The sequence below is a fragment of the Rattus norvegicus genome, chromosome 17 (genome assembly GCF_021556685.1).
Source record: "Rattus norvegicus strain SHRSP/BbbUtx chromosome 17, alternate assembly SHRSP_T2T, whole genome shotgun sequence".
In the NCBI taxonomy this organism is placed as follows: Eukaryota; Metazoa; Chordata; class Mammalia; order Rodentia; family Muridae; genus Rattus; species Rattus norvegicus.
This window is the reverse complement of record NC_141550.1, coordinates 84,216,431-84,229,415: the sequence shown is the minus strand read 5'-3', so window position 1 is coordinate 84,229,415 and position 12,985 is coordinate 84,216,431. Positions and strand designations below refer to the sequence as shown.

At 39.3% G+C, this 12,985-nt stretch overlaps 1 protein-coding gene across 4 annotated transcripts in view; it reads right to left on the bottom strand.

The window, feature by feature from the left end:
• Nucleotides 1-4,178: 4,178 nt before the first annotated feature.
• The window catches only part of Slc39a12 (solute carrier family 39 member 12), an 88,346-nt gene continuing 79,539 nt past the window's right edge, over nt 4,179-12,985 (bottom strand). For 2 of the 4 annotated variants that reach the window (XM_087590274.1, XM_087590275.1), the window contains 2 exons: nt 9,138-9,312; nt 4,179-4,743 (listed from right to left, as the gene is read on the bottom strand). In XM_087590274.1, coding sequence (XP_087446400.1) covers nt 4,736-4,743; nt 9,138-9,312 — 183 coding nt within the window. In that variant the 3' untranslated portion in view covers nt 4,179-4,735. 4 annotated transcript variants of the gene reach the window in all.

Here is a 12,985-nt window from a genome sequence, read left to right as displayed (position 1 = left end):
GAAGAACAACAATATCAACCAACCAGATCCCCCAAAGCTCTCCGGGACTAAATCACCAACCAAAGAGTACACATGGGGCGACCCATGGCTCTAGCTAGGAATGTAGCAGAGGATGGCCTTATTGAACATCACTGGGAGGAGATACCCTTGGTCCTGTGAAGGATTGATGATCCAGGGTTGGGGAATGCTAGGGTGCTGAGGAAGGAGTGGACCAGTGGGTGGTCAAATTGGGGAGTACCCTCATAGAGGCAGGGAGAGGGAAGAGAGTTTTCGAGGGGAAACTGGGAAGGAAGATAACATTCGAAATGTCAATAAATAAAATAACCAATAAAAAGTGAACAAAAAAAGAATTTATAGGCTACCCCCACTTTTTTTCTTTTTTCTTCCTTCCTTCCTTCCTTCCTTTTTTCTTTCTTCTTTCTTTCTCTTTTTAAAAAGAATTACACACTAAATTCTTACTGTTTTGCTACTATGAAAAGGAGGCTGGACTTGAACTCATGATCTTTTATTTGGTCTTTCTTAATGCCAGTAATATTCTCTATATACACTCAGTTATTTATTCTTTATGGTATCCTTTCTGCTTACATCACTCTTCTCTGCTTTACAAATGGTCCATTTTCCATCATAATCTTTATCATATTAATCATACAAGTTTACATCGCTAGTCTAATAACTCCAACCTGTCCATCCTGAAGTTACTTGTGGTGCTCACACTGTCTTTTTACCTATGTTCTTTTTGTCTTTTTGACTGCCTTGTAGTTTTGTAATGAGAGTCAACATGACATGCTGGATAGAAAGAAGTGATCCAAACAGCATTTTATGGTTATCTGGCCAGGAGTTGGCTTTGTGCTCTATGGTCAGATCATTTCCTCTGGGGTTCTTGTCTCCCATATTCTGTCTTTCCCTGGAGATCCTTCTGAACTCTAAGATTTTTCAGTTTCTTCCCCTGCTGATTCTGATAGGTACTGCACTCTGCTGTACTATGCAAAGGAGAACGTTTAATCCCGTGATTAAATCCTAATCTTTAGACCTGGCATCCTGGGCCTTGACCTTTATAACTACTTCTGTTTTCTTTATTTTTTCCTTATTATATGTGTATTATAACACACACACACACACACACACACACACACACATTCAGGATGGTATTGGCTCTCTGGAGAGGCTGGCTTAGAGGCTGTAAAGAGAATTATAGATGGATATAGCTTTTAATATGTTTTCCTCAGCACTGCTAAGCTAGCAAGCTCTCTACTGTAATGTCTCAAGCCCAGGGGCACAATATATTTTTAAAAAGGTTCAGTCCTCACTCCACACCAATAAAAAGCATTTTCTTGATGAAGGATACAGAACTGAGGAAGTTTTGAATCCCGCAGAAAAAAGAAAATATCAAGGAGGATTAATATTTTTAATCATTATTAATATTTTGCAGGCACCGTGCTAAGTGTTTCACAAGCATTACTCTATACTGGCACCACCACAACTTTATTTTAATGGACAAGAAGGAACTGTCATTCCAAGAAGTATGGCTAGGGTTTGAACCTAGATCTCACTTTGGTACCTGAATTCTTAATGACTTAACCGATGAGCCCAGAATAACTTTAGTGATTACCGCTTGTGACCATGACCTTTATCTCCAGTCCAAAGAGGAAAGAACATTGTCAGTGGGCTATGTCTTGAGAAATGAGTCTCAAAAAGAGATTCAAAGTCTCACCTGAAGTGCTAGGTTCTGGGAAAGGACATAACAGTTAGGAGTGGTTACAGTTCATAGACATATTTACTCAGGTCTGTTCAACCTTCAGTTGTGAAGCCATTTCCTCAGACTTTGCAAAGCCACACCATGAGCCAATAACTAACTCTGTCTCTAAAAAAAGACCTGTCAGTAGATGATAGATGATTAAATAAGATAAATACATGTTCCACTCTTTGATTTTACCCCAACAACATTTCCAGTTCAGTGGACGAATAAGAATGGTAATAGGAATAAGAGGACGGGGAGGGGGAGGAGGGAAGAAATCACCAAGCAGAAATACAGTAGAGACCTCAATTGAATCTTAGGAAACACACCTGCTCCAAAAGTTGAAAAACCTGATTTTTTAAGGAAAATATAATTTAGCTTAAAAGAAAATCATTGTCAGCCTATCCCAAATTTAGGCTCAGTTCATTTTCGGAAGGCACAGAACTATCATCATATTTTATCATTATCATTCAAGCTTGAGAAATAAAGACTTTTTTTAAAAAAAGTATATGTGTGTGTGTATCAGTAAGCATGTGTATGTGTGTGTGTGTGTGTGTGTGTGTGTGTGTGTGTGTGTCAGTAAGCATGTGTATGAATGTTGGTACACAGTTGTTTACCACAGTATCCATATGGAGATCAGAGAACACATTTTGGGAATTAGTTCTCCCCTTCTACTTTGTCTTGAGGCCAGATCTCACTTGCCTGTCATTCTAGGCCAGGTGGCCCATGAAAGCCTCCCATCTTGCTGCATGGGGACTGGGATTACAGATGTATGCTAACATATTTTCTCTGTTATTTGAGATCCAACTCAGGTTGTCAGGCAAGAACTTTTACACGGAGTCATCTCCCTGACCCTGCTTACCAATCCTAACATTACTTAGGGTATGCCGCCTGGGACACAATTCTGATTATCAACAAATCAATGATAAGGTCAAGAGGAAGAAGGGGGAACCCAAAGAGATCCCTCAGAAACTACCATGTCCTACTATCCTTAGAACGATATCTGAGTCACTCGGTCTCTGCTTTCAATCAGGGGACACTAGTGATAAGCTTACAAAGTACCCAGAATGCATCCTTCTGATAGCTGGCTGCCTTCGACCCCCACTGCACCCTCGTCACAGCCCTACCAGTATCAAGATCATTTGAAGCTGAAGGTCGTAGAGCCAGTAGCTCACATGTCGAATTTTAATTTAGCTTGTCTAACCTTGAACCAGAAACATAGTCATCCATCACATCTGTTCCTATTAAATAGCATAAATGAAGGCTCAATGTCAAAATCAGAAGCTGGGCACTGAAACACATGTACAGATAGCATCTGGTACTTTTTACTTGCAATCTCTACCCCAGGATGGCCTGCACAAAGCAGTGCTTGTTCACCTCAGTTTCCTTGCCCCAAACGGAAAGCTGAGGCTTTATTTCTCAGGTCTAGTTCTCTCTCTTGAAAAATATCCAAGTGTTAACCAACTTAGTCAAAACACACACAACTTTTGGGTAATAGACCTGTGCTCTGTTCTGTCTCAGGACCAGGTCTGTCTGACTTTTTCACCAATGGTGTACAGGGTCTGGTCATAGCCGGCAGCTTTAATGATACCTGGACGTTCTAAGTCACGGTCTCAGGGCTCTCTCAGACCCACAGAGTCAGAAGTTCTGAGAATGAAGTCAGCCACTTGTGTTCTCAATAGTTAAGTCTTTTAGTTGTTCCATGGGTACACTGAGTCCTTGGACCACAACAGCCAAAAGACCACAACACCAAAGACAGCTGGACAAGACCACATTATTTTGAAATCAAAGCAAAGTGGTTCTTAAAAGATTACGTTTGGGTTGGGGCATGACAAAGAACCAGTTGGTGAGTAAGAGGTAGGAGATACATAACTGAGTACTATGAGTCATAGTTGGAACAAAATAACCTTTTACCTTCTCAAGGTCCACAATTAAAAACTAAACAAAATAATAAGCACCCATATTCCAAGGGACAAATGACTAAAGCTTAAGTCGTTTTCTATCGTAATAATTTCCTATGTTATCAGTAATGTTCGTTGTTCATGAATTCACCTATTGCTATCCCTTTTAAAGTGACATCAGAAATAATGAAAACATATGATTCATCAGTGAGATTACACACACACACACACACACACACACACACCCCACCACCACCACCACCACCACCACCACCACCACCTGTTCTGTGAGAGCTGAGTCGTTGGTTTTCTGACAGATTCTTTGTTACCTTATTGATTAGGGAACTTTGCTGTTTGTTTCCAATTCTTCCCTACCACAGATTATGTGCTGACTCTGACAGATGGACAGGTAGCCATCTGCTGTATCCTTAGGACCTGCCAAGTTGATTATTTACATATACTGCTGAACCAGGGTTTGATTCTTCCAGATGACCATGTTGTAGTAGCTTGTAAAAGAGGATTTGTTCAGAAGGTAACAAAAGGTCATTGAAACTAACCCATTAAGGCTTTATTACAATACTATAATGCTATTTGCTTATGGTTTATAAATCACATAGAAAATAAATGTATTATTAACAATTAAAAACTAGCAAAAATGTCTGCTTCAAATACAAGAAATAAACATTCTTTTGTAGGGAAATAATATTTTTGCAGCTGGCTAGATTTCAGAATTTTCTAACACTAAAGTTTATTAGGGCTCATCACAGTGTCAGAAACAAAAATAAAGATTTTAATGCAAGACAGACTCACTTGTATGTATTTCTAAAACATTTACAATACAGAATTAATAAGTTAAGATAAATGACACATCCTTTGTCTCAAATATAAATGCCAAATTTAGTGATGAGCATAGAGAACATGGAAGATATGAGATGTGAACATATAAATTCATTTTGGAAGGCATCAGAGATTCTTAACTTATATTTTAATATTCTGTTCATATACAGCTAAGAGCAAAAGTGAAAACCAGCCAAGGACCAATCCAACATTCTGCAGGAGAAACGTCATCCAGGGTCGTTGTGTCTGCACATGAGTCATTTCAGGAAGCTAAAAAAAGAACAAGAAACCAGAATAAGATCCAGATATATTCAACTACTGAGAAAAGATTTGTGGGAAAGCATGAGTGATTCTGTTATTCAGAACTTAATACCCTTCAACATTCCCCAAATAGTTACCCAATGTTTAGTACCTATTCTCAACATGAGTTTGAAATGTAAGCTAGCTGGAACCACTTGCTGATGGTGGGAAGAACCCTCTCATTGGCAGACATCTGAAAGTGACACAGCTGTTAACCAAAGCCAGCTTTCCCTTTATTTCCAGAATATGTTTAAATGTAAAATAGATAAGACATGGAAGGTACAGTTTCCCATTGTTCCAGTGGGCTTATGAAACAACTAAATGTATGAGCATTCACAAAGCACTCATGTTTATTTCCTGTCCAAGAGAAGACCAAGATCCCCATGACATTTAGAACAACAAAGAAACCATTTCCTGGGGCTGTATTTTATTCTCAAAGACAAGGGGATATAACTTCATGTCTATCAAACGTCATAGCACCATTTAGAAAGAAAGGTGCATCTGGGCTTCTGCAGTAGGAAGAATCTAGTGTTGTTGGACTATGTATTAGTTCAAATTCCTCCTTTCAAAAGGTCATAGAGAATGCCATAGCATGACTGTTTCCTTTGGAATGGGCAGAGACTCAGGTCAGTGTGGCCTGGAAATCTAACTTAACGTTGATATTGCTGAGTGCCTGCTGGATACTTAGCTGTGCCCTTGGTTTTCAGCAGATAGCAGTTATACCAGAGGTCATGGGCACATCACCCCTATGATGACAATCAAATAGATAATGACTTTTTATAGTGTCTTTATAAGTCTATATATAGATTATATTGAAGTTTGTGTGTGTAGTATATAGCATTTATTCTTAGAAGCTTAGGTTTGATGCTATCCTTAAAGAATTAACAAAATGAACTGAACTTACCCAATATCTTTGAAAATCAATAATTTTAAGCAATTTTTGATGGTTAACTCTAATGACAGGCAACCTAATTACATTGCAATTATACCTCCCATGTTCACTTAATGGATCATATTTTGAATAAACTTATTTCCAAGTACTGAGTTAAGATTCCCTCTCTCCCTTAGTTTGCAGATGAGATGATTATCATTTGCTTGAATGTGGCTGAATTAGCATCATACTCCAGCTGTAGTGGCACATTTCTGCCATCTCAGCACTTGGGAGGCGGAGCAAGAAGAATCATCTTCAACTACATGGAAAGTTTGAGGCCAGCAAACTCTATCTCAAAAACTGTCTCGAAAAACTCCAAAAGCAATCGTCTAATTTTGTACTGTTCTTGTCAACCTATGCTTATAGACCTGCTGCTTACTTACAGTGTCTAACACATGATAGAGAAGAGCATGCCTGTTTGTAAGAGCCACAGAGCTTCCACCAGTAAGAAAATTGTTAATCCTTTCTTCTATGCAGACGCCATCATGCTCGGAAAAAACACCGCAAATATTTTATTCACCACAAATAGTAACAACATTCACATTGAATGTACTGAATCTACAAAATTGTACATTCTATTTGCTTTGCATATAACCCCATTTACACAGCCTTCCTTATGTTTACTCTGTCTCTCCTAATCTCTGTCTCCTCATAATCCTGCAAGAGATAAGAAGCTTAGTTCATAGCTTCAGTGGTATAGAAACAATGTCTCAGGAAGATAATAGCTCGTGATGCTAGATACAGGGCCAGAGCCAAACCAGCTCACTCAGGGGCACAAAGGCTAACTCTAACTGAAACTCATCTTTGCCTGCTAGGAAAATACTTTCCCATGTCATTAGAGAAATGCAAAATAACAACATTAAAATGTGCTCATTACATAGAAAACTTTAATTTTATATAAAGAAAATAATGAAAAAAATACAGGACAGAGCACAAATATGGCGGCATCTTTGCCACAAAGACAACACAGCATTAGTTCTGTTTCCAAGACATATACTAATTAAAAATCTGCAGAGACAGACTGTCTTATGCTGCAGACATGAACAATGAAAATCACATTTCAAAAGGTTTTACAAGATTTGTAACCTCATATGGGAGCTTTAATTTTAATATAGGCGACCTGTCTAAATGTCCCCTGTCCACTGCTAAAATGATTTGGCAACACAATGCAGCAAATTTGCTTTAGAGACTACACGTGGCTCTTTCAGCAAGATAAACATAATGGTCACAGAGTTTCTTGGACACACATCAAAATCCCAGAGAGTTCTTTGGAGAGTCTTTTTAAGAGGGACAGATGTAAAATGTCAAGGGTCAAGCCATATGTAATTATCACTTCTCAGCTCTCAGAATCCACTCATAATCTTCCCCATTTCAGTCAGCAACTTTTCAAAGAAATAATGGGAAATTAATACTCAGGGGCATATATTTCTCTGTTTTGAAAATTCTTAACAAGAATTGAAACGCACTCTTGTCACCCCCAAGGCTTTCATTAAGAAAAGTCTCCTTCCAGGATAGTGCAATAGAACTATAATATCAAACATTTTTATCATGCTTTGATATATAATGCAAAACAGGAGGTGAAATATGGATAGAGTAAATTATCACTGAGGTGTACAGACAGGAAAATAATTTTAGCAAAACTATCTTTCTCAGAGATGTGCTAAGAAAAAGGGGTCTTTAGAGTTCTGCTAGAAACTTTAAAGCCTTGAAGTAGAAAAGCAATTTAACTCTTTCACTACCATGATTCTGGTTTGTTAAGTTGCTTGGCTCAAATCAACATCTTATACCCAAGGGATTTTTAATTTCCTGGGGAAAAATAATCTTTACCTAAAGTCATTCTTTTCTACATGATCTTTTTGACAATATTTAGAATCATCATGAAGACATACCCTAGTGGCATGTCTATGAATTCCTTTTCACAAAATTCTGAGAATACATAATGTGAGTGTGGCAGAATCAGCCCATAGGCTGCCATCCAGAACTGAATACAAAGTAGAAAGTGAGCTAAATTCCAGCGCTCATTTCTTTCCGCTCCCTGAACACAGACACAAGGTCCCTCATGTTTCTGCCAACATGCCTTCTCCATATTTGTTAAAATTCCTCATATAAAATTCCAAACAGCTGGAAAAATCTGTAGAAAGCTGGTAACATTCTAGACACCTCGAAAGTTAAGTCAAGCAAGAAATAAGCAATTTAACTGGATATTTAATAAGCATTAGTATTGGAGAAGCCTCCCAACAAAGACACTTGTAGAAATTGATATATTATGTTGGATTCTGCCATATTACAATAGAAGAGCTATGACCAGTACTCCTCAAAATATTCCATAACTGACCTGAAAGCCTTCTTCCTGAAGACTAGCTCTCATAGTATTCAAAGATGTTATACAAGTTATCAAGGGAGAAAAGCAATTGACAGATGTGCATGGCTGTGAAGCCCACTAACCACAACACCATGGCAAGATATCTTAGGGTCAACCAATAGCTATAGAATTTAAATCTCAGTAGGAAGGAATTTATGACTGGTACTATTAACCTAACTGACTACCTCTGTCTGGAGGTCATAAACATTCTGCCGCTGTCTCTTTCCTAAACCATTATAATTTCTAACTGCATTCCAAATTCTTGTTCTTATACTCAGAGATAAGAATACCTCTCACTCCTCATCAAACTTGTTTTTGCAACAAATGAAGGTTATTGCAGAGATTCACAATGTGTACAATGTTCTATGTGCAGAGAACAATAGACAGTTTTAGATGTATCAATCTCAACTGATAAATCTACAATATAATCCTGACACTTAAGGCTTAGGGAACTTGTGATAGAGTGGGCTCAAAGACTGTAACAGTCAGAAAATCATGTGGTCTATTGAAACATAATGTTATCCACAAAAGACAGAAAAGTTTTGATAATGAAATTTCAAGTTTCTGGTCACCTAAGCAGGACCACTTCATACTGACATCAACTGACATGTCAACATAGATGGGGGACTCTCACAAGACCCCATTCACAGATGAAGAGCTATTGGTAATAGGGCTGCTGAGAGGAAGAGACTCAGCCTTCTCGGGGGATAAGCCCCCTGGCAGGTTATCCAATTCCAAGTGGTCAGCCCTAAACACATACACATATGAGCAACATCAAATGGACCCAGCAGGATATGTGAGCATGTGTGTTTATGTGTTCATAAGTGTATGTGTGTATGTGTGTGTATGTCTACAGGAAAAGTTCACAAATTCAAGAAGACATTAGAAGAAGTAGATGAGGGAGTGAGAGAATTAAGAATTATGTAAATACAGTAAATACTTAAAAAAATTTAAGTTTCAATTAAAATAAAGTCCCACAACAATTGAAAATTAAGGAACACTAACAATCTAATTCTAGGAAATTTTAAAATAATGTTTAAGTGATGAAAAAGAAACATAGATCAAACATACAGATCCATATTTCTGACTCTGGTGACATGGACCATGGTAAAGGGCTTTTTGAGCAGGCATGAGAGCCTGAGTTCAGATTCACAGTCTCCACGTTTAAGAAGAGAGCCAGGTGGTTCAGATTTTGTAATTCCAGTACCAGGGGACGATACAGCCAACCTTTCCAAAAACATGAACCCTAGGTTTGGTGAGAGAAAGACACTCAATGACAACTTCTGGCCTGCAGATGTTCATGCACAGGCAAGTGCAGCAGTACACACACACACACACACACACACACACACACACACACTCTCACACTCACACGCACACACACTCACATGCACACAATTGCACATACAGAAAAAGACAGAGAACATAAATAATCTCTTAGAAAATAAAGTGAAGGAAAAAAATTAAGCATGCTGTTCTTTACTAACAAATAGTACAAGCAAACAAAGGGAACAGTGTATGAGTCAGAAACATCAGTCTACACATAGGTATATAATTAAAGAATGAGTGAGTGAAATTAAATTGCTTTTCTTCCTGTTATTGCACTATTACCACATGGTGGAGAGCTTTTAGAGAGTAGACTTGATATTGTTGTAAATTTATTTTGCAACTTGAAGACAAGTGCTAATAAAGAAGGATTATAAGGGCTGAAGGAATGGCTCAGTGTTTAAGAGCACTGGCTGCTCTTCTAGAAGACCTGGGTTTGACTCCCAGTACCCATGTGGCAGCTCGCAATTGGTAGTCACACCATTCCATGGATTTGGCCCTTTTTTAGCCTCTGTGAGCACCAGGCAGGCATACAATACACAGACATACATGTAAACAAAACACCTATACACATAAAATCTTTTAAAACATCATCAAAGAATTAAAAAAAATAAAAAAGGATGCAAAACTATCTGCAAAGAAGAAAAGGTAGAATCATAGAATGCTGTTTCATGGACCAAAAAAATAATGCAGTAAATGGTTGCAAGAGGAAAACGATAGCACAGAACATGTTCAGTCCTTAGAAGGGGAGACAAAATAATCAAGGGAAGTAGAGGGTGGGAGGGACTTGAGAGGAAGAGATGAGGGAGAGGGGAAAAAGAGGGACAGAATTGGGTATGGGTAAAGATGGAGATGTACAGAGGGTCAGGAAATTGAACAGAGGTGTGTAGCAATGGGGATTGTGAAGCTGGGGATAGCAACCAGAAAGTCCTAGATGCCAGGAAAGCAAGAGCCTCCCAGAACCCCATGGGAACGACATTAGATGAAATACTCCACAAAGGGGAGGAAGAACCTGACAAGACCATATCCAGAGATCAGGCATAGTCCCCCGGTTGAGGGATGGGGCCACCCACTATCTCTAAAATTTTAACCCAAAGTTGCTCCTGTCTAAAGGAAATACAGGGACAAAGAGTGGAGCAGAGACTGAAGGAAAGGCCATCCAGAGACTGCCTCACCTGGGGATCCATCCTACATGCAGACACCAAATCCAGACACTATTGGGGATGCCAAGAAGTGCTTGCTGACAGGAACCTGATACAGCTGTCTCCTGAGAGCTCTGCCAGATCCTGACCAATACAGATGTGGTCGCTCAAAGACAGCCATTAGACTGATCACAGAGACCACAATGGAGGAGTTAGGGGAAGGATTGAAGGAGCTGAAGGGGCCTTATCTGACATCAATGGGAGAGGAGGTCCTTGGGCCTGTGAAGGCTCAATGCCCCAGTGTAGAGGAATGCTAGGGTGGTGAGGCAGAAGTCGGTGAGTGGGGAACACCCTTGTAGAAGCATGGTAAGGGGGCATGGAATAGGGGATTTACAGAAGGGAAACTAGGAAAGGCTGACTTGCTCAGCTTGCTTTCTTATAGAACCCTGGACTACCAGCCCAGAGATGGCATCACCCATAATGGGCCTGCCCACCTTTGATCACCAATTGAGAAAATGCCTTACAGCTGGATCTCATGGAGGCATTTCCTCAAGGGAGACTCCTTTCTCTGTGATAACTCCAGCTTGAGTTAAGTTGACACCCAAAACCAGCCAGCACCTGTGTTATGAGTGTTATACTCTTCCCTTCCTGTTTGTTTTTCACTCTAGGGAAAGAGGCTCATAAACCTACTTCAAAAAGCAACTCCCATAGTCTGTTTTCCTTTAGTTGAACTTCAGACATGGAAGTTTCATGGCCATAGCTCTACCAGCTAGCACAAATAGGACCTTAACGCGCATCTCCAAGTCTACGAAGACAAACTAAAATGGCAGTACGCCAGAAAACTATGTATTGATATGAAAAAGGCATATAGATATGGTAAAAAATGTGGCTGACATACATTAAAAGAATGAAAAGAAAGAAAGGAAGGAAGGAAGGGAGGGAGAAAGGGAGAAAGAAAGAAAGAAAGAGAGAGAGAGAGAGAGAGAGAGAGAGAGAGAAAGAAAGAAAGAAAGGAAGAAAGAAAGAAAGAAAGGGAGGGAGAAAGAAAGGAAGGAAGAAAGAAAGGCAAGACGAGCAGAGAGAGCATGAATATATTTAAGGGGTATGAAAATACCATGTGTAATATGACAGTGATAATTTCTTGTCTTAATGTATCTGTCAAAATCCATGAACACAGAAGACTCCTAGTAAATGCTAATACAAACTGTGCACTTCGAGTCACATTAACATGTCAATGGTCAATGTAGGTTCAAAGATTTTAAGAATTATGCCATTTCAGGATACTGATAGAGGAGTGAGTATATACATGTGGGGCTGGAGGCAGAGAGAACACTACATTCTCTCTGTGTTTTCTGGTATTTGTTTTAGGGGTGTTGTTTGGAGGGAGGGTTTGGTTTGTACTTGTTAGTAAGTATGGACAGGTGGGTGCATATGGAAGCTAGAGATAGATGACGATGTCTTTCCTCAACCACTCCCCGCCTTCATTAATTAATTAACTAATTGATTGATTTAATGCATGGGTGTGGTGTATTATGTGTGGTAATGCTCATGAATGTGTGTGTGTGTTTGTGTGTGTGTATTTGTGTGTGTGTGTGTGTGTGTGTGTGTGTGTGTGTGTGTGTAGCTATGGATCTTTATTAGCTCTTCACCTTATTACCTTGCAACAGAGTCTCTCCCTGAAAAGGAAGATGACATTTTCATTGAGGCTAGCTAGCCAGCAAGCTCTCAGGGATTACCGTCTAAGTCCTCAGTGTTAGAGATATAGGCCCATGCAGCTATAGTTAGCTTTTATGTGGATACCAGGGATTCTGACTCAGATGGTCATGTTTGCAGAGCAAGAGTTATCTCCCAAGCCCCTGCCCTCTTTATGTTTTGAGACAGAATCTTTTAGGAATCTGAATCTCATCGATTCTGCTAGGCTTGATGGCCAATGACCTTCAGGTCAATTTCCTGTCTGTATTCCCCTCTCAAACCCTACCCTATGCTAGGATTACAGGTTTGTGCACCATGTCCAGCCTTTTCTTTTGGATCTGGTGATTGAATCTCAGATCCTTATGCTTTTCATGAAGGTACTTTACCAACTGAGCCATCTCCCCAAACCCTGTTTTTGGTTTTCTGAGACAGCTTCTCATTGTGTACTTAAGGTTGACTTTGAACTGCCAATTCTCCTGCCTCAGTACAGCAGGGCTGAGATTACTGATATGTGCCACAATAACCTACTTTATATCAGCGGAGTTCAACCCGTGGGTCATGATCCCTTTGGGGGTTGAATATCAGATATCATGCATATCTAATATTTACATTATAATTAATAACAGTAGCAAAATTACAGTTATGAAGCAGTAACAAAAATAATTTTATGTTTGGTGGACACCACAATATGAGAGGCTGTATTAAAGGCTGTTGCAGTGATAACAAGGTTGAGAACCTATGATCTACATTCTATTATTA